Here is a 21155-nt window from a genome sequence, read left to right as displayed (position 1 = left end):
CTGGTGAGAAGCCTTATATATGCCTTGAGCGCGGGAAAGGCTTTATACAGAGTTCGCACCTCATAAGGCACCAGAAAACCCATGTTGGGGAGAAACTGTGTAAGTGTGCCAAGTGTGAGAAAGACTTGCCTTATAAGACTCACCTTGTGCAACACCACAGGCTTCACATAGCATAACATAACAGGGCAAGGAGAGGACTGGCTTCTTGGCCAGGAAAGTTGCTGGGCAACTTTTTGTAGTTAACAGAGACTAGCACTTAGGTGGTTGTGTGTTTGTCACTGCAAATAGCAAATGGGGTTGTGGGTGGTAGATCATTGTTTGCCAAAGCAAATTTTGACAGATGAATTCTATAAACCCATGTACATGTGGAAAATCTTGGTCTGTTTAATTCCTAGATGCACATACATTTGTAGATTGTCCAAACATCATGGGCCTGCTGGTGGTAGGAGTTGTAGAATTAAGGGGCAAACAGAAAGATATGGAGAGTCCCTGGGGAGCGAGGGAGCAGGGCTGGATGGTATAGGTCCAATTGTCTAAGAAAGGCAGGGGAAGAACGCAAGCATAGACGACTTAACAGCTAGGGTTCTGGGTTGCTAAGACCCACTGATTGAAGAGCAGACAAGGAAAGAAACATGTTTTGTATTCTTATTTAGTAACAGAAAGTCTGCTGTGTTATGTAGTTGATTTCAAATGCTGCTTTTGAAAATTATCCTTTTACATCTCCAGGTGGAAAAAATCCCCTTTCATATCCATACTGTATGCCAAACTCAGCTGGTGGGTGGGAGGAGAATGAGAAGCAGTTTTGGAGTTTTCTTCTGAATTTTTTTTTTTTTAAAACCCTCATCAAAATAATTTGTCATCTCATCTTTAATTCTTTACTGCTCTCTTGGTTGAAATTCAGTGTGGATGTTTGGAATTTTTTTCACAAGCATTCAGCAGGAAATTAAAATTTGGCTGTGTCCTAAATAATCAAGAGTAGAGCGATACTAGCAACTAATTTACATGCTAGGTAGCGTGATGCTTTTTGGTATGTAATGCTGGACGCTCTTCATGTGAAAACAAAAATGTTGTAAGCATTCACAGCAGTAAGTACCAGCTTCTTTGCAGAGGTGGCTTCTCTTCTGAGGACTTCCTGTAGGACCACATGGTTCTAGCAAGCATTTCAAGTAAAAAGAAAAAAAAAGCCAAGAGCCAGAATCTCGTCATTCCTCTTAACTGTAAGCACAACCCATAAACAGTTGTACTTCTGCCCATAAACAGCTGAGGAAATTTTTACTGGGATGGTTGATTACAAATCTAGACACCTGAAAACCTGCACCTATTTTCAATGATCTACAACATATCCCAAGAACATGGAAGGGGAAACCTCCTGTGCCTTATGCTGAATACAGTAATAGCCTCTTGAATACCATTGTTATGGAAAGAATGGTATATTTAGCTTTATTAGAATCACTAGGAAGCTGTTGAGAAATTGCTAATTGATTTCCATCATATCAATCTAAGATGTCTTGCTAAGAAATGCCAAGTGAAAAACAACTTCAAGCATACGCTGAAGGATTTTTTGATGGAGGGGGAATGTTTCAATCTAAGAGTAATCTTTTAAGAATTAAGATTGTGGCAGTTCATTGGGCAATAAATAATGCGGAACTCTGTTTTTCTTTTAGAAAGTTCCAAGTCAAGGTCTCTGTTAAAATATTAACTGAGTTACTAGCCTTTGATCTGATTTTGTAGTGAGAATATGCAGATCCTTAAAACTCTGCTTCATTATACTATCCAGTTTGGCAAGATAGTTTTTGTATCCAGCATAGCTTTTTAAGTGGAGTCCTTGGTGCTCTCTGAGCCTTGTTGTTTTCTTGCAGACGTTTCATTGCCCGACTAGGCAACATCTTCAGTGCCATCTTCAGTTTTTTAAGTATTTTAAAAAGAAAAATCTAAAAATATTTATCAGCCCTTCAGGCAAAAATTGATTATGTGCTGTCAAGTCGGTGTCGACCCTTAGCAACCACATAGATAGATTTTCTCCATGACAGTCTCTCCCCAGTTGTCTCCCCTTCAAGTCTTCAGGGAAAAATAAATAATGCTTATTTTTTAAAAGGTACAAAGTGTAGACAGCTATTTTTCAGTTTTCTTTCACTTTTAACAAGGTTGTGCACTTACAGCAGCTGTGGGCTGCCCTTCGTTCAGGGCTTCATGTCTTCAATAAAGAAGTTGCTCTCCAAGGAATCCAGGGCTGCTCTAAGTATGTTTTAGTTCATTTATTTAAAACACACTGTCCAACTCAACTCAGAGCAGCTTATAGAAAATTCAGCAGAACCTAACAACAATAACAATTTTTTTAAAAAACCCACAACGTAAACCAATAAACAATAATAAAATAATAAAATGGCGATCCAAACAGAAATGACATCATCAATAAGGGCTCCAACACATCATGACCCAAAGGCCTGAAGAAACAGCCAAGATCTTGACAGCCTTTCTAAAGGCCAGCAAGATTGGGGCCAACTGTACTGTATGGCAGGTTGGAGATATCCCACAAAATAGGGACTGCCACTGGTTGCAGATTGGAAAGCTAGTCAAGACATCTCATCCTGCTCTTGAGAGCCACAGAAACCTCAAAAACCAATCTTTTCCCAAAAGACCAGGGTATTTCCTTAAGCATGGCTCCCCCTGCCCTGCATTCTCCCCAGTGAGGCTTCCTCCTGCATCCTGGGTCTCAAAGGAAGCCTCTGCAGAGGGGCAGTAGAAGTTCTGGGGATAACCTGAGCCCAGACAGGAGGAAGGGCAGGTCTCTGTTGCCCCTGAGATGCTTGGAGCTGGGAACAGGCTTGTTGCATGGTGGCCAGAGGGAGGGAGGGAGAGTTGTTGTCATAGTGGATCACCACCACTGGCCAGACTGGGCACTCCCCAAATTGTACTTGATCCTGATCCCCCAAGAGAGCAACTGTTCCTCTTCATCACCTCCTGTCAGTTGCAAGAGATACCTTGGCTCTGCTATCAAGGCAGCTTACAAGAGGGGAAAGAAGGTCTCCCATAGAGCGGTAGCACCATGGACTACACCACCCCCACCTCCTCCAAAGTGGGTATTGCAGCAGGTGGGTGGGCATGTGGGTGCCCTACTACTACTTCCTTCTTCAGCCTGAATTGCTGCTCAGACAGGCAATGACTGCTCCCGCAACAGCTGAGTCCAGAGGGACCCCCAGTACCCCCAACCCCCCAAAGCAGGCCAAGAATTGCAATGATTCTTGGGTGAGAAGCTGCCATTGGCAAGTAAGGCGCTTCTCAGCATGAAGAAAGATGAAGCTTTCCTGCTCTACCTGTGTCCTTGCTGTCTTGCATAGCTCAGAGCACTACAGTAGTCCTACTTTTTAAAGAGAGGTCTAATGGTGTTTCACAAGACAACAGTCTGGAAAATACTGGTCAAATATTACACAGGCAGCTGCCTCTGGAGGAAGATGGTATTCAGGGTCTTCTGCAACTATGAAGGAGACTGTGCAGTGACTGGAGGAGAAGCAACATTCCCACAACAGGCTAACATGGGGAATCAGAGCTGGGCTGACACTGCTTTAAAACTGGAAGAAATAAAAATGACTTTGAGCTGCCTCAGCCGTAGGCTGGGGATGAGATAAAGGCAACGTCATGAGGACATGTCATAAAAACAGCTATCATAGCATGTTCAGGCCATGTTTAGAGGGATGTGAGCATAAGCCCTTGGATGGTTGTCTGATGCACTAAGACACTTGTCTGGTGTGTGTGGAATAAATTCAGTGTGACTATACATAATCCTTGGGAGAAGAGCAATGACAAATCTCAATTAAAAAAATAGTTAAGAGCAGAGACATCACACCGACAACAAAGGTCCGCATAGTTAAAGCAATGGTATTCCCAGTAGTAACATATGGCTGGACCATAAGGAAGGCTGAGAGAAGGAAGATCGATGCTTTGGAACTGTGGTGTTGGAGGAAAATTCTGAGAGTGCCTTGGACTGCAAGAAGATCAAACCAGTCCATCCTCCAGGAAATAAAGCCAGACTGCTCACTTGAGGGAATGATATTAAAGGCAAAACTGAAATACTTTGGCCACATAATGAGAAGACAGGACACCCTGGAGAAGGTGCTGATGCTAGGGAGAGTGGAGGGCAAAAGGAAGAAGGGCCGACCAAGGGCAAGGTGGATGGATGATATTCTAGAGGTGACGGACTCGTCCCTGGGGGAGCTGGGGGTGTTGACAACCGACAGGAAGCTCTGGCGTGGGCTGGTCCATGAAGTCACAAAGAGTCGAAAGCAACTGAACAAATAAACAGCAACAAACATTCAACCATATGGGCTTAAGGATGCTCAACAAACTGGGCCTGCCAGCTCCTCTGTTCATTCCCACAGGAGAATGAATGTTCTCACAATTCACTACAGTTTGGACACTCTGGAACTGGGATTTTGAATGCTGACAGAAATTAAAAGTGGACCATGAGAAATGGTGAATAGTCAGGAGGGATGCTCATTTGATATTTTAAAGGTGCAAATGTATATACAACACAGAATAATTTTTCATTTTTTCAGGTATTTCAATATGTTCTTTTCCCATTTTAGGTATTTTGATATTCTTATGCCTCCTGCCTATTCCCTCTGTTTTGGCTCTTATTCTGGCATTTAGGTGGTCTTGCTTTTCAAGTATGCTGCCCTCAGTGGGGTTATCTCAGTAATCCATTGGCATGTATGCTGCTTGGCTTCTTCCCATGAGTATTGAGGAGTATAGTTAAAGTCCCTTTGTGCTTTCCTGTAAGAAAAACTGAATGGGGTGTTGAGCAACAGTACAAGGGAACGATTGATACGAGGAACATATCTGAAGAAAGGCTTGAGCAAGAAGCTCACAATCTCCAGGAACAGAGCATAGTAATAGAAAAATATGATGGGCATCACAGGTTTGGGTTCAACGCCAAACCCTAACTCCTTAGTCAGCTCATAATTGAAGTCTGAATAGCTTGCGTGGGGAGTATCGTCTGAGATGTAGTAGAACCCCCCTCGGACCTGCTTTACTTTTGTTGGGTCTCTCATGGCTTTAGCCACTTGAATATGAGCCCAAGCAATATTTCCCACATAGACAGGATTTACAAGTGCCTCTTTCCTAGACAGCCTCAAAAATACCTTGTTGTTTAAGATGCTTTCATCGAGGTGACACAGAAGGAAAGGACTGCCTTCTCCATAGATGTACATGGACCTCAAAGCACACGTCACAAAATTTTTGCCCCCCTTTAGTGGCAAGCTATCCAACTCCAGCACACATTTCTCAGCCTCTTTTTTAGTTTCAGCATAGGGTGGTCCTTGGGTCATCTGATACACGGTGTTTTCATCACCATCATAGATGGGATCTCCTCTGTTGTTTGGACCTGCCACCTCAAGACTGCTGGTATAAATAAAATACTGGACATCATTGCGGAGGCAGGTCTCCAGCAGCAGCTGTGTACCTTCAGAAAAAGGGAAATGTTAGCAATGTTACAAAGGGCTGACTTGGTTGCTATTCCCTGCAGGAGAACATGGTCTTATCTGTTGATGAACAAAGGCCTCTGAGCCTGTTGATTTTGCAAGTATTGCTAGAAAAACCTTCATATTGTGGATTAATTTGAGCTAAGATTCACCTGAAGAACTTTCACAGCCCCAGATCTACAGTGAAATATTTAAAGGAGGGTCTTATATTTTCCCTCCTTTTTTAGTGTCATCATCCTTTCTAGTCCTGATGTCTGAAAGACCTCACTGAACAGCATCTCTCCCTCCCCCACCCCCTTCCCAGTCAAAAATATATTGCAGTTTCTCAACCTTAGCAACTCTAAGAGGTGTGGACTTCAACTTCCAGAATTTCCCAGCCAGCATATCCCAAGAACAGTGCTGTTTCAGATAGGAAAAACAGATTGCCTATAACTTAATTACTCATTTTCCATTGTTATTTCCTTCTAACCTAGCAAGGGTTGCCATCTTTTTCTTTTTTTATCTGCATTTATGACTTAGTTTCAGCTGAAATATTTAGTCTTTTTAAAATTATTTTACTGCTTTGATTTTACTGATGTAACCACATTGATGGCAACCTGCTACAAAATAAAACCAATGAAGAAAGAGAAGAAAGCTAATTTTCTCCTTCACTCATTACAAGCAGCTGTGGATGTGCACATTTCTAGAACATGTCAATCGTGGCTTATCTCTGTGAGAAGAGGGACCTTGACATTTATAGCACATGATTCTGGACTGGATGCAGATACCAGGACTGGACCTCAACACTGTGAACCATCTCATATGCCCTGTTAAATAATATTCATAATAAGCAATAAACAATATAATTCCTGAATAGGATTTTTCTTGATCTGAAGGATTGGTAATGTCTCTCCTTTAAAATGCAAAATGGACCTTGATTTGGCCAGGTGCCTGGATTAGCTAACTCACTGATGTAATTTTTTTTTTTGGCGGCTTCGAGTCTAAGTTGACTTCTGAGGACTGCCTGGACTAGTCCCTGCAGTTTTCTTGGCAAGATGTTTGGAAGTGGTTTGTCATTGCCTTCTTCCCAGGGCTGAGAGAGAAGGACTGGCTCAAGGTCACCCAGCTGGCTTTGTGCCCAAGGCATGACTAGAACTCACAGTCTCCCAGTTTCTACCTGGTGATATAACATAGCTGAGTCTTAAAAAGGAAATAGCATGTAAAATACACACAGATATACATATACATATACATATACATATACATATACATATACATATACATATACATATACATATACATATACATATACATATACATATACATATACATATACATATACATGGGGATAAAACATTTCAGGGGGAAAATAATCAAGATTCTCACTAGTATTATTGGCAAGTGAGTGAGCTACAGAAAGAGAAGCTACTTAAAATGGAGATAAAGTTCTCTGGGTAAATCTTCAGTTGTCACAAAATGGTCTCAAATTAATGAGAAGAGAAGTCTAAGAAATATTTGTGCCTCACTTAAGCCAAAGATGTTGGTGTATAGTTATTTAAAAAAATGTAAAACCTGAGGAAAATACTCTTTTTCATTTGAAAAATGGTCTGGTAAATACAAAAGTTGATTTCAGCATCAGTCATACAAAAGACCCAGGAGCTAAATGTACACCTAGCTCTATGGAGTCTCACCATAATAATAATAATAATAATAATAATAATAATAATAATAATAATAATAGCAACAGCAACAGCAACTAAATCTGCTGCTGCCTGCTGTATGAGGGTTGTGTGGGATTTGTTTAAAATTACTGGTTTTGTGTTCCCTATAGAACAAAGGATATGCATGGGGGTATGTTGTCCCTGTCTTTTTGCCACATGAGACATTAAGGAGGACATTTTCCTCCCACACATCTTTGTGGGGTTTGTGCAAGCCGTATCCATATGTGCAAGTAATGTCTTGCCGAGCTTCTCAGCTGCAGTGGGATCTTTGGAGGGAAGGAGGTTAAACTCTCTCTTTCTGCCAACCCAAACATTCTCAATGTAGAGAGGTGCCTCACAGTTACTCATAACCAAGACAGGAGCAGCCCTTTCACCACCTCCCAAGGAGTGGCTGACCTGCCTCTACACAGTCTGGAGAGAATTTATAACCTCTTTGCAAGCGCCCTTCCCTGGCTTGGCCTCAAAACCATCCCATCTTACCCCTGACATTGACATCCCACAGGGTCTGTTGATCAATGAGCCCTCTGGTGTCAATGATGGAAGCTGCATGGATGACCAGGGAGACCCCTTGGACCGCTGTTTGAAGAAGTGCCACATCCCGGATATCCCCTTGTCTGACTGTCAAGAGAGTGTTATTCTTTGCTTCTGGAAGATAAAAAATAAAAAACCAAGCAAAGTAATGGCCTGTATTTACCTTCCTTATGTTCATGATAAAGCAAGCAGTGCAGACCATCCTTATAACAGGGGAGAGGATTAAGTCAGATAACACAGAAGAATACAGGGCAGGGCAGCCATGGACTCAGCAGTTGAGCTGCCATGTCTTTGTCATTCTCCTGAAAAACAATTCCCTTCAATGCCATTGAAAGACAAACCCTGACTTGAGTCAAGACTACAAAGAACTGTGGCTCTCCATCTTATCCGAAGATAAGTTGCTACATGAAGATAACTGTTGCTACATGCACAAGGACAGGCTGTAAGCAACAGATTATCTTAAGGGCAGAGGAAGTGTGTCCCCAGATAAGGTGTCTCTTTACCTTGGCATGGCATTTCTCATGTGTGGACTTCAACTGGCTGGGGAATTCTGGGAGTCAAAGTCCGCACATTATAATGTTGCCAAGGTTGAGAAACATTGCCTTAGCACATTGTACTGGAGGTTGGACCAAGCAGCAGGATAAAGCCCTAGGGATCATAGGAAGAGCTGAGCCTTTTTTCCTGCCACAAAAGGTCAGAGGAAGACAGCTTGGGCCCAGCTAGGACCTATGGAAACTCATCTATGGCAGTGGTTCAGGCTTTTGCAGCAGAACCACCACAGCTGCAACCTGAGGGGCACAATTAGCTGAACTTAATGAGCAAACAAGCTGAGGTTCCTTCTTACAACTCAGGCAGTTGATAGCCTTGAATATCTTTATCAGTCCTCTGAGGAAACATGCATAAAACGGAGCTGTTAATACCATAATACGTACAGTGCATATAATTCATACTGCTAAAAACATTATTACATTTGTTACATTACAATTTATTACCTAAATGATTGTACTGACTGTAATCATGCTTTGAAAATGCTGCAACCATTTCTTAGAAATGAACAAGAATAAATAAGGAACGTGCCTTATTTAATGCCATTTATAAAAGTATTAAGGACTGCAAAGCCCCAGTGGATTTTACATTACATTTATACTTGTCCCAGCACCAATACTAGATTGGAGTAGATCTATTCAGTATTCTGTTTAGGAAATACATTCCAAAAATATAAATATTCTTGCATTTCATTTTAGATATGATTTTGATGCCTGTATTTCTACTTCCTACCTGAAATAACATGAAACAAATGTTGAAACTACCTATCACTACTGATTTACCCAGCTACTTGTCCCTGCAGTGACTTGTTTCTGGCTGCAAGGAAGAATGGAAGTTTGCCGAGATCCCTTCAGCTTTCCTTTAGTTCTGACCCTGGGAAGTGGAAGCTTCCTGCCAAACAATGGGCAGTTGCTGAAGAAGTCCTCTTGCTTTGTCAGAAATATTGATGAGAGTCTTTTGAATGTTTGCTAATGAACTGATGGACAAGGATGTTTTGCTTGGGTCTCTTTCACCAAAAGGACAAGCAACGCTTTCCTGGCTTTGCAGTGAGAAGAAAAAGGGCAGGTGGTTGGAAAGCAAACCCATTTATAGTAACTAACAAGGAAGTGCCTTCAGGAACATGAAGGCTGGGCAGGAGCTATGCAAATCCATATATCCAGATATAATCCTATTTTCAATTGTCACATACTAAGTTAAGTGCATGTTTGCTAATGCTTACTTTTAAGCTTTTCTCTATTACCAGTGCAAACAATATCTGATCTTCATTTTTTGTTAATCTGGATTTGTGCACAAGCTTATGGACACCACTACTTTGGGCATCGGGGAGATGACGTCTGTCCTTTCTTTAATGTTAATCTTCTAATCCAATTTGCACATGCACACACATACTACTGTATGTACACTTCCTTTCAGCTAATATTAAAATGGCAAGAAAAATATATAGTTAGGATAGGCTTCCTAGCAGCAATGTAATGTGGAAATATTAATAATAAATATTAATTATCTAATTCAAAAAGTCTAGTTTGGCCCATGCTGAAAGGGGGAGAGGCTAAGTTTACACTTCTTCAGACTTGAGGCTGAGGCTCAGCTGATGGAATGCTCCTCCACAGAAGAAACAGTTCTTATCATAGAAAACTCACATGTCAAGGAAAAGGGTCCTAATATAGTTTGTTACCTAACATTCTGTGTATAAAAAAAAAACAAAGAGGAGGTTTCCATCATGTGAACCTTCACCTGCAGTCTGAAGTGGCTTGCTTGAGACACTGATTTGCCATCTGAGCAAAGTGGGATCCTCCAGATGAGAAGCTTCTACAATGTCGATTTGGATATTTCTTCCTGAGCATCCAAGTTACCCTCTCCTTTCAACAAACTTACTTACTTCCAAAATCCTGGAGTGCTTCAGTGCTGATCGTTTTGTCCAAGACTCTGACTTCAGCCAAACTCTCATCTTCTGCCAGCAGCTGGCAAACAATCCTTTGGCCCAGGAATCCACCAGCGCCAGTCACCAGGCACCTTATTCCTGCCAAGGACATGGTGCTGAGCAAGGAAATACTGCAGGGGCAGCTGTTCCTCCTAGAAGAAAAGAGAAAAAGAGACAGGGAAAAAAATGCAGAAGAAACTTATTAGGGATAAGAGGGAGGTTTCAACAGGCAGGCCTTGGCCAAGTGGGAGTGTCTTCATAATCAAGGCTGTCTGCTTCTATCTTCTTCCTCCTGCCCACTACTGTTGAGTTACTACAAGCTTTTGAGATGAAACACAGGAACATTCTAATCTCTAAGAGTCACTAAACTGTACAATCTTTGGCCTCTGCCTGTGATCTAAGGCTTGAGAGGACAGTTGAGGGCTCTGGGCATTTGCAGGTGGCCTTTTCCTCCTGACCACTTCTACCTTGTTTCTAGTCCCTCCCTACCATAGATAGCCCTCTCTTCTCTGTCAGTTTGGATCATGTATGTCAATGGACAGGTTTCTTAAAACCCATATATGAATAGATAGCATCTTTGTTGGGTCAAGTTTTGAAAGACGACTTTAGTGCTTTATCAATGCTGGTTGGGTCTATGGGAAAACAGCTGTATTCTTCTGAGGGATTTTGTGCCCTGAGAGGGTTTAACCATGATGCTTATTCCAGATTTTGAGCTTAAGAGAAATATAATGATGTTTCTCTTTTAAATTAAGTCAGAACTATCCATACTATCCACTGAACATCTTCCCATTGAACGAATGAACAAACAAGTTCTACTTTATTCCTTGACATTTTTTACTCTCCCTTTGAGAGTACTATATTTAAATATGGACCTGTCTGCCTCCTTGGCCTTGGTTGCTACTTGACTGCACCTCGTTGATGCAGAACTGGAAAAACCTGTCATCCCTTGATCTTGCAGAATATCTAAACTGATCCAAGGTTTTTGAAATACGATAGTAATGCAAGGATTGTCAGGAATGGGAAAGCTGTGACATTTTATGGACAGGACAAACTCTCCCATGCAAATGTTACAAATGAAGCCCTGCAGGATCAAACCAGAGATCTGGAACATCCAGTGTCTTATTTCTCACATGGCCAGCTAGTGGCCTCTGGAAAATAGGCAGTTATTCTTGTTGGAAGTCCTGGCAAATCCAGCATGCCTCATCAGCATGTGAATTAGCATGCAAATTGACTTGTCCAACAATGCAACTCTGAGGAAGCTGTTCGTTGCCACTCCCACTTCCTCTTTCTCTCTTCCTTCTTCTCCACCAGAAGCAAGCACATGGATGTATGCTGCTCTCCTCCATTCTGGGCACTATGTGGTCTTGGAAGTTTTGGCAAATCCAGCATGCCTCATTAACATGTAAATTAAGTTGCCCAAAATGCAACTCTGAGGAAGCTGTTTGTTGCCTGTCCCACTTCCTGTTTCTCTCTTTCCCTCTTCTCCACCCGGGGAAAGACAGCATGGATGCTGCTCTCTTCATCAGGGCCAGGTGCTTGGGCCTTGATGAAGGATTCTGCCCCTTTCTTTCACACACCTCTTGGCAGCTGTAGGGCTGAGAGTTTAGGGCAAACTATGTAATTAGAAAAGAAGAGCAAAGGAACTTCATCTTTTTCCACCAAGATGGATGTTACAGAACAACAAAGAATAAAGTCAGCAAGCTTCTTTTTACTTCTTAACCTAATATTCTAAGGGTGTGATTCTTTATGCTTGGGAGGGCTGAATGTGTAAGAGCAATAACCTGTGTTTCTCTGGCATGCTCACTGAAGCTATCTAAAATACTTTTCTTTTTCTGTGCCAGCTTCTAAGCTGTGTTATAAGCTCTGCCTGCTAGAACCACTGAATTGGCTTCAGGCAGGAGCCAATCAGCTCACCCTTTCATCACCGCCTATCAGCTGATCCTGTTTTTTTCTTTTTAGGTTTCCTGCTGGGTTGAGCTCTGCAGCTTTTTTCCTGCCGTTTCTGCTGAGCTCCCCCTCCTTCCACTCAAAGTCAGACTGCATTCTGACAGGTTTGTGGGAACTTTCAAATTTTTAAGTAAGGTTTTTAAGAAAAAGGGACAAAATGGACATTTATATTAAAAGGACGGGACAGTCTGGAAATGTTAAAAAAAATGGGACTGTCCATTCAAAACGGGACGTATGGTCAGCCTAAGGTAGGTAAAGGTTTCCCTTGACATTAAGTCCAGTCATGTCTGACTCTAGGGGGCGGTGCTCATCTCCGTTTCAAAGCCAAAGAGCCGGCGTTTGTCCGTAGACACTTCCATGGTCATGTGGCCAGCGTGACTAAACAGAACACCGTTACCTGCCCGCCAAAGCGGTACCTATTAATCTACTCACATTTGCATTGCTAGGTTGGCAGGAGCTGGGACTAGCAACGGGAGCTCACCCCGTCACGCGGATTCGAACTGCCGACCTTCCGATCGGCAAGCTCAGCAGCTCAGCGGTTTAACCCGCAGTGCCACCGCATCCCCTATGGTCAGCCTACCATAGATGTAATGTCACACACATTACATTTCAGCCGAAGTAATGGGTTGAAACTGCTATTAAATTTCATTCCCAAGTTAACGTTTTTGTTATTTAAAACATGCTGCTTTCTTCACTCCAGTGAGAAAGCTATTTTGAAACATATAAATTTAAAAATGTATGGTGGAGGAAGGACTGAATGACTGTTATGTTCCTTCCCTTCAGCTAGTCAGTGTCTTATCCCAGGCTGCTTTGGGATGAAAAAGCAAAACAAGGATAGGATTCTTTGTGTTGACCAGTGTCATTATTGCTCATAACTCACCAATCCCTTTTCCAAGAATTGGAAGAGTTTTTCTCACTGCCCTTGACTTCTGTCTAGCATTACAAGAATGGCAATAAATACCCTTCCAGCCATGTACAACTTAGAAATCATAAGTGGATCTTACAGTTCCGAGATTAGAATTCATTGGAAAGATGGATGTTTGGGAAAGTTTCCCAAGGCCAGCTGAGGAAACAAACTGGATTGGCCAGAACCTGAGCCATCATAAAATCAGCCTGGAGAAAAACTTGCCTCTCTCAGGGGTTAGGAATGAAATACTACTCTGGAGCAATTAATTGACTTCTTTAAAACTATGTCACTAAAGTAATTACCTTATAACTCAAGTGAGTTAGTATCTCTGTTCAGCAGAGAAGCATCCAGGGTGGCCTCAAGGTTCAGCCCCCTCCAGGCAAGAGAGACCTGTGAATGGAAGCAGCTTTTCACATCTGCTACATATGCAGTGAGATGTGCATATGAATACCCAGCTGAGCATATACAGTAGAACTGGCTAAAGTTGCCTACAACTGTCTGGATCAGATCTGACATCTGGAGGTATCCCGAGATCTCTTGAATTAGATGTCAAGGTGAGTGATCAGAATGAAAAAAAAAAACTTTTTTTCCTGCTTTGCTCTGTCCTTGACATTTCGCCCCTGAAATTAAAATGAAATAACTTACTGGCATTTTCCTCCCACCCTCCCAATATCCACTTATCTGTATTAAGTACTTGGTGTTATCTGAGTTTCGTTGTTTTCTGCAGAAGTTTTGTTACCAGATTAGGTAACATTATCAGTGCATGGGAGAGTGATGCATTAATCTCTCAACACAGACAAATTGAACCACAATTGGAAAACTTTTTACATTTTAGATTAAGTCAGATTCAAATACTAGGGAATTCCTGGAAGGCTGGCATACCAACAAACCAGCCATCAACAAGATATATAGAGATAAACCCTATCTGCATACCATTTAAAAAGGTACAGCCAAAAGGAAACAAACAGCTCAAAGCACATGCTCCCCAGCAACCAACATCTCAGCAATCAGGAAATAGTACCAGATGAACAAGGGAAGGGAAGAAACAGTACCCTGATTGAGGAACTACCAAGGAAGAAACTTCACCCCAAGCAAGTCTGGCAGAGCAAGCTACTATCTATAAACAGCCAGCAAACCCCACTCTCCCTCAAACTGATGATGTTACCTAGTTTGCTAACAAAACATTTGCAGGAAAACAACCAAGTTCAGAGAACACCAAGAACCCAAGATTTCAACCCTGAGCTACAGACATTGTCCACTAATGAAGGAAGACGTACTCAAACACCAGGATACATTCAAGAAGATGATAAGGAGAGGGGGGGGGGGCGTTGAAAAGTTGTAGAAGCTGTCAAGACTGAATTTCAGGACATTATAAAGCTGAACAGTAAACCTAGGTCATGGAGAAAGTTGGAATGCCGTCATGGGCTGTGGAAAGATGGTTTGTTTCCCAAAAGAACAATGTTAAAAATATAGGGCATTTCACAAAGAAGCCAGGTTTAGACTGTTTGGGAAAATGCAGAGGAGGGAGAAAGATACATTGGGTTATATATGGAAAGGCTTCTGTGTTGTGATACTTATCAGGAGGTATGGCATTCTGCTTGTTGACTAAAAATGTCTGGAATGCCTTTTTCTTTTAAATAAACTTTTTATATTTCCTTCTCTTTTCCAGGCTTAAAATCCTGAACCCCAGCAGCAAGCTTAATAGGACAATAGATGAGAAATTGGAACAATAGTCCTCATTTAGTGACCACAATTGGGACTGGCAACTCATTAAGCAAAGTGGTTGCTAAGTGAAACTGCAACTGTGCTTATGAACTTACTTCAGCTTTCCTTTGCTTTACAGACCTGCAGAAGTCATAAATGTGAGGATTGGTCACAAAATTATTTTTTCATCACTGTTGTAACTGTGAATGGTCACTGTACAAGGCAGTCACTAAACAAGGTCTACCTGTAATACAAAGCACTTTCTTTCCATTTTATTATTATTAAGATAATTTTTGTCATCTCGATAAATGTACCTTGAACAATACAAGGTGTAGGACTGTTATAAAAATAAGAACTGATTATATATATATATATATCAAAATTCTATGGATGTTTTCCCAGGAGTAAGCTCCACTTAACATATTCAAGTTTACTTTTGAGTATGCAAGGAGTGAATTGCATTGTTTTTCCCCAGAATTCAGTACTGTATCTGACTATCTTGTACTTCAAAGTCCTCTTCATTTCTGTTACTTTTGACAACTGAGCACAATGCAGAGTTTGACGTAAGAGTGATTTCATTCATCTGTCGATGTCATAAGCAAAAATAATTTGCAATAGATTCCTACAGGCCTTTACTTTGAAATAGACCCCATCTTGCATTTTGGGACTGAAAATCCAGTGGCTGGATTCCCCCAACATTCTACACCACAAGGAATTCAATCCTTTTAGCCTAATCTCTACTGTTTGCACAATCCAGTGTGATTATTATTGCAATGCATGTGTTTAGAATTTATGTACTTTTCTTTTCTTTTTAATCCTTGGACTAAAGGATCAAACTTAACCTGTCAGTCACTTACGTGGCAATTACGAGAATCATTGAAATAACCTTTTTCCTTTTTTTGCTCTCAGTGGCTGAGAATTTTCTCTCTTTGCTCGTTGGTTCCCATCTATATTTCTATCACTTAAACATGGCTAATCATTTCTGAAGAGGCAGAAGGCCTGAGGGAGGCGGAGATTACTCACTTATTTTTGCTTAGCTCTAATAATAGACATAATTTGAACCCAGCACCCAGGTCCTTACTGCTGCCTTTATCATCTGCTGCCGTAGTTGCTACATTTAGTTCAGTCTGAAAAGTCAGAGATCTGATATTTCTGTGGCTCTGTGTAGTAGCAATAGACAATTAAAGTCTCCATATATTTGTCCTTCCTTTTCAAAGCGCTCGGCATGTTTCCCCATAACCCTCATAAATCCTTGGGGCTACTACAGAAAGTTTTGTTATTGTGGGAGACCCTTGATATCTATCTCATGGGCTGATAACAGTGCCATTTTAATGTCTTATCTAAGGAGCGATGAGTTTGCTACAAGGTCAGGTATCATTGGAACATGCAGGTAGGCTCCAAGTGAAGGCCGGCAGAAATGTCAGCATAGACACGATTATCTCTGAGGGAATGTCAGATCTAAACAAATTTTCTAGAGGTCAAGAGTTGCAGTTTTCTGCAAACTTGTTACGCTGCCAACAGTCAAACCCTGTCTCAAACAGTACCATTCTCCTCAGTAGGTCCTTTCTGTTCACACTTTCAACAGACCTGCAAACTTCTTGTCTTTCTCTACTGATTCCTACTTAGGAAAATGGCTGCAACATAGGGCTGATACGGGTTGGTTTTTTTTTTGTCATCCAATTCCCAGCATTCTTAGGTCTTAAGGAAGACTGGTTTCACACAACTTCTAGAAGGTTCAGTTCTAAGGCAACATTTCAGAGACTTTAGCTGGCCCTCAGACTGGAAGGCTAGTTTACAGCCAGAACTAGGGAAGCCAAGGGACACAAGACTTCCTGGTAACTAAAGTGTCCTTCAAAGGAGTTGACATTACGAAGTTTGTGTTTTGGCCTTTATTCCAGAGAGTGATATACACTTTGATGAATTTGTGATTACAAGCAAAAATTCAGCATCTTGGGACTTTGTGAAGCCATTTTTGTGGTCAGCCTCCCTTAATCCACAGAGATAAAAATAAGAGGCATATTTTGCTGCAGGGTTAAGCAATCTCTTTATTGTTGGGGACTGCATTTTTCTTGTTTTGGAGTTTTTAAGCTGCAGGGTTTGTGATGTTAGTTTTCTTCCCTGAGATTGGATTGTTGCAACATAATATAGAACTTTAAGATGGTTTCAAAAATGAAAAATCACTCTACTGAAATTTGCAAACAATTTCAGTTGTTTGCATCTCTAGGATCATCTATTGCTCAGGAATGGCAAAGTCTGACTGATGGATTGATTTCCTCTGGGAGCAGTCCAGACTTGCAGATAAGTCACCTTGTCCTCTCACATCATGGCTTGGTATACTAACCTCATCTGAATCATTGAATTCAGTGAGGGGAGCTGTGCCATCTAGAACTGCCCCAAAGTGCAGGACCCCAAATAATACGTTCTGAAGACAGGTTCTGGTAAGGAAAAATGAGTCTAATAAAAAAGACAGTTTGACAGAGGAACCCCTAATCTAGGAAGTTGGTTGCTTCTTTTTTTGTTGAATATGTTCAGATGGTTGCTGGACAGAAACCTGCCAGGGATGCTTTAATTTAGATTTCATCATTGAGCTGTACTTGGACTCAGTGGCCTAAGTGAGCCATTCCAAGTAAGTGATTCCACGATTTTCTGATTCTATTATTCTAAGTGAAACACATAAATCACTGGATAATACAGCATTTCACTCACTTAATCTAGGGAGGAGAATTGAAAGTGTTTAAGGGATGTTTCCTAGTTGGGAATCATGAACACAGACAAGCAAAAGGATGGGATCTCCCAGTTCACAGTCAAGTAGAGGTCAGCTATTAAGCTGCTGGGTCCTGTTCATTTCAGGGCACTGCAAATTCTCATGAAATGAACTTTCTGATGTGTGGTTGGTGGCTGGGTTTTCTCCCTCGTTTTTAATCAGTGCTTCTGGTCTGGTGAGTGCTGCAGAAAATTTCTTTACAACTTGGAATACTGAACAAGATGCCGGCCAATTTTGGAGACATTTTTACATCCTAAATGAAAAGAAAATATGCAAATGGTTAAAGCATCTTAGTACACCAAGAAAAAATCAAGGCACATCAAAAAAAAAAGCAGGTTTAAGTTCCTTGTTTTGAGCAGATGAATTGAGGTACATTTCTAACTATTCTTTAAACATGGAAATCTAATTTTGCATTTTTAAAATTTCCCTGTCTTTCAAATACAAATGAATTTCTTGTCAGCTGACAAACACCTTCCTCTGCAAATTCACCTTACGAATTTTGAGACTGAATATATCAAAGTTATATAGAATTTGCTTCACTGAGGCAAACTGCTCTGTGGGCTGTGCTGCTTGCCAGTGGACTTCCAGGTGCAATTCAAGGTGCTGGTTACTACTTATAAAGCCCTTCAGGGCATAGGGCCTGGTTTTTTGAAGGACTGCCTATCTCTCTCTGATTTCTGCCTGCCCAGTAAGATTGGGCAGAGTTGGTGCCCTTCAAGTCCCTTCAATCAAAAAATGCTATTTATTGGAACCCAGGAAGTGTGCCTTTTCTGTCATGGCACCTGTCCTCTGGAACGATATCCCCCCAGAGATCCACATAGCTTCCACCCTTCCAGGAATCTTAAAAACACCGCTGTTCTCCCAGGCCTTGGGACAGAGTGTTTGTGGAGCCTTGCCAGTGTTTGTTTTGTATATGGGATATGATCAAATGGCTGCTTCAGATTCTCCCTTGTTTTTCTGCTTTTAAGCTGTAACCTGCTCAGAGTAGTTCTAGAGTTGGGAGGCCCTCCAAATCAAATCAATACATAGAGGCATATCAATCAAAGAAATGAAAAATTAAAACACAACGGTAAATTAAAACTGTATTTACCTGTGAGAGCCATTGACAAACAAAATTCATCTTTTAAAATCTTCAAAACTTCTTGAAGTCCTTCTTTACCCTGTTCCAAAAATGAATGGCATTGTAAATGATGATAGCTTGAAGATACAGAATCCTGCGGTTTTCAGACAAAAGGCTCTCAGTAACAGCATTTTCTATGATGTTGTCTTTGTATTTATTGTTCTTTTGTTTCTAATCAGAACTGTCAGCTTTTAAAGCTATGAAAAATCCACAGACCCTATCTGAGCAAGATGCTGGTGCCATGACTCTGTAAAGAAGGGATGCAGGCTGGCTTTGTTCCACTTCTAGTTCTCGAAAAAATATTACTTGTCTCTCAGCCATTCCCAAGAATATGTGGGAGTCTTCAGTATCTCTAACAGCATTGCTAAGAGACCAAATAAATTGGCACAGCAGGAAAGTTTGAACTAGTTATTAGATATGTATGGATCTGCATGAACCCTTTCATTTACTGTCCAAATGTCTGGGTACTGTTTTGGGTTGCAAGTTTTTTCATTGATCAAAAAAAATCCATAAAATCTGTCTCTATTTTCAACCTCCATGCAGACTTTTCATATACAAGTTCCACCAAAGTACATAGGTGTTCATATAAATGCCTTGAGAAGAATTTTTTTTACAGGTGCAAGTTATATCTATTGACTTAAAAAAACAATAAAGCTATCCTGTTTTGTACATTATTTTCAAAACCATTTGCTGTCTCTCAGAAGTGTGTCTCATCAATAAATGATGTGTGGATTTTTGAGATCAGAAAGGCATTAGAGTACAATTGTACATTCAGTACAATTGTTTCTGCTTAATGGAGTAGTAGTATCTCAAAAATCTGTTCCCAGAGAAATCTAAGGATCATGGGTTTCATATTCTCACTAATTATTATTATTTTATTGGCAACATAGATCATTACCAAAAAGAAACTGAAACTAGGGTGGAAAACAAGGATCAACTCTGGGTAAGCGATCCAATTCTCAGGTGGCTTCAGAACAAAGAGGAGATTCTATCAGTTCGATACAAGGAAATGGGGGGTCAAAAAAGTCAAGATGGCAGCTGTAATTGTGCAAAGAAAGTCCTGCCCTTTTTAATGTGTGTTGTGTAAAAACACATGTAAAAAGGGGCAATGCTTTGATTGTGTGATCATGGCTACCCTCTTGACTTTTTTGACCCTCCTGAAGATGCCCTATAAGGAGGTAGTCCAATTTTCTCCAGAACAGTTTGATTACAGCTCATTTTAGTGCAGTTATCCTGACCTTACAACATACCCTCACTTCCTTCTTTTCCACTTTCTCTGAATTTCCCATGCCCCCAGCTATCATAAGATTCAGTAAACCTTATTGTTGTTGTTATCATTAGGTTTATCTTTAAAGAAAGGGTATAATGCTCTGCAAAAAGACAAAGACGTGTTCAAGCACATGAGAGACCAAGGCTAAATTCTAGCAGGTTTTTTTAAGCCTGACCAAAGACTTGTCAGTAAATATTGGACTTTTGTTTCCTAAATACCAGCCTTTCCTATGGTACATGATCAACAAGGCTTAAAACTCTCATTCTGCAAAGAGATCTTCCTCCATTATCCTTGTCTGAATCATAACTTAATGAACTGGTCTTGCTAAGAGCCTGCTGCATCAGAAGCATGAAGTGAATCTAAAAATGTGTCTTTCTGTGTGTGTGAATACATGCAGATGTAATAAATCTTATTAAATAAATCAAGTTTATACAGTCAGCTTGCTCATGAAACAGGCATGCAGTATGAAATCAAATAGGAAACATTATCTAGTGAGTGCAAATATAAAGAAAATGGGGAAGCTGGCTCCAGTTTGCATAAAGAGACAGCTATTCATCTTCAACTATTCATCTATCATTGTCACTAATACGCAGGGATTTATATTCACCTTGTAGGCTAGGCCCCACATAGTCGGCCTTCCAATGAAGACGCATTTTGCTCCAAGTGCCAATGCTTTCAATACATCATTCCCAGTTCGTATTCCACCATCCAAGTAAACTTCGATTTTGCCTTGCACTGCAGTAGTAACTTCAACCAGAGCAGCAATCTGCAAAGATGACCAATGAAATTAATTAATTGATTTAAAATATCACAGTTGCATGGGATGGGGCAATTGTGAGTTCTTAACAAAAACAGCTGCACCCATTTCCAGTTAGTTTTCAGTAATACAGTCTGAAGTGCTGAAAAAGTCCTGAACGACATATGCCTTCTTCTCTACTAACCTGGTTGTCTATTGAGATTATTTGCCAAGAACTTTTTGTATATCCTAACAAGCCCTGATATCCATTTGGTCGGGAGGAGGAAATGGGTTTTCAGGGGCTGTGCTTAAACTCCGAAACTCCCTTCCAAGAGAGACTCCTATTTATTTGTTTGTTTGATTTCTATAGCTGCCCTTCTCAGCAAGTGACTCAGAGTGGCTTACAACAATAAAAACTATAAAACAAAAAAATTTAAATTAAAACAATTAAATTACAGAATAAATATACATGGCCACCAAGTAAGCAGTGCATAGATGTTAATATTAACATCCTGATAAGTTTTGCAAAAGC

The 21155-nt window shown here is 40.8% G+C and overlaps 3 protein-coding genes across 3 annotated transcripts in view; 1 reads left to right on the top strand and 2 right to left on the bottom strand.

The window, feature by feature from the left end:
* PEX5 (peroxisomal biogenesis factor 5) overlaps window positions 1–21155 on the top strand; it is a 347422-nt gene that overhangs the window by 178481 nt on the left and 147786 nt on the right. The gene's annotated exons all lie outside the window — the stretch shown is intronic.
* Window positions 4620–10346, bottom strand: LOC134492497 (3 beta-hydroxysteroid dehydrogenase/Delta 5-->4-isomerase-like). The gene is made up of 3 exons (XM_063296669.1): window positions 10134–10346; window positions 7658–7822; window positions 4620–5458 (listed from the first exon to the last, which is right to left on the bottom strand). The coding sequence occupies exons 1-3, from the start codon at window positions 10285–10287 to the stop codon at window positions 4644–4646; spliced, it is 1134 nt and encodes a 377-aa protein (XP_063152739.1). The 5' UTR covers window positions 10288–10346; the 3' UTR covers window positions 4620–4643.
* The window catches only part of HAO2 (hydroxyacid oxidase 2), a 28270-nt gene continuing 23718 nt past the window's right edge, over window positions 16604–21155 (bottom strand). The window contains exons 6-8 of the mRNA XM_063294645.1: window positions 20495–20653; window positions 18588–18657; window positions 16604–17750 (exon numbers count right to left, since the gene is read on the bottom strand). Coding sequence (XP_063150715.1) covers window positions 17695–17750; window positions 18588–18657; window positions 20495–20653 — 285 coding nt within the window. The 3' untranslated portion in view covers window positions 16604–17694. The remainder of the gene's footprint in view (window positions 17751–18587; window positions 18658–20494; window positions 20654–21155) is intronic.

The sequence above is a fragment of the Candoia aspera genome, chromosome 2 (assembly GCF_035149785.1).
Source record: "Candoia aspera isolate rCanAsp1 chromosome 2, rCanAsp1.hap2, whole genome shotgun sequence".
NCBI classification, from domain to species: Eukaryota; Metazoa; Chordata; class Lepidosauria; order Squamata; family Boidae; genus Candoia; species Candoia aspera.
This window is presented reverse-complemented; position numbering and strand designations above follow the sequence as displayed.

Coding starts and splice junctions, on each gene's coding strand:
- LOC134492497 (XM_063296669.1), bottom strand. CDS start 10,287: ATGTCCTTGGCAGGAATAAGGTGCCTGGTGACTGGCGCTGGTGGATTC. Junction 7,823..10,133: donor AGCACTCCAGGATTTTGGAA/GTAAGTAAGTTT, acceptor TTTATCTTCCAG/AAGCAAAGAATAACACTCTC. Junction 5,459..7,657: donor GTGGGATGTCAATGTCAGGG/GTAAGATGGGAT, acceptor CTTTTTCTGAAG/GTACACAGCTGCTGCTGGAG.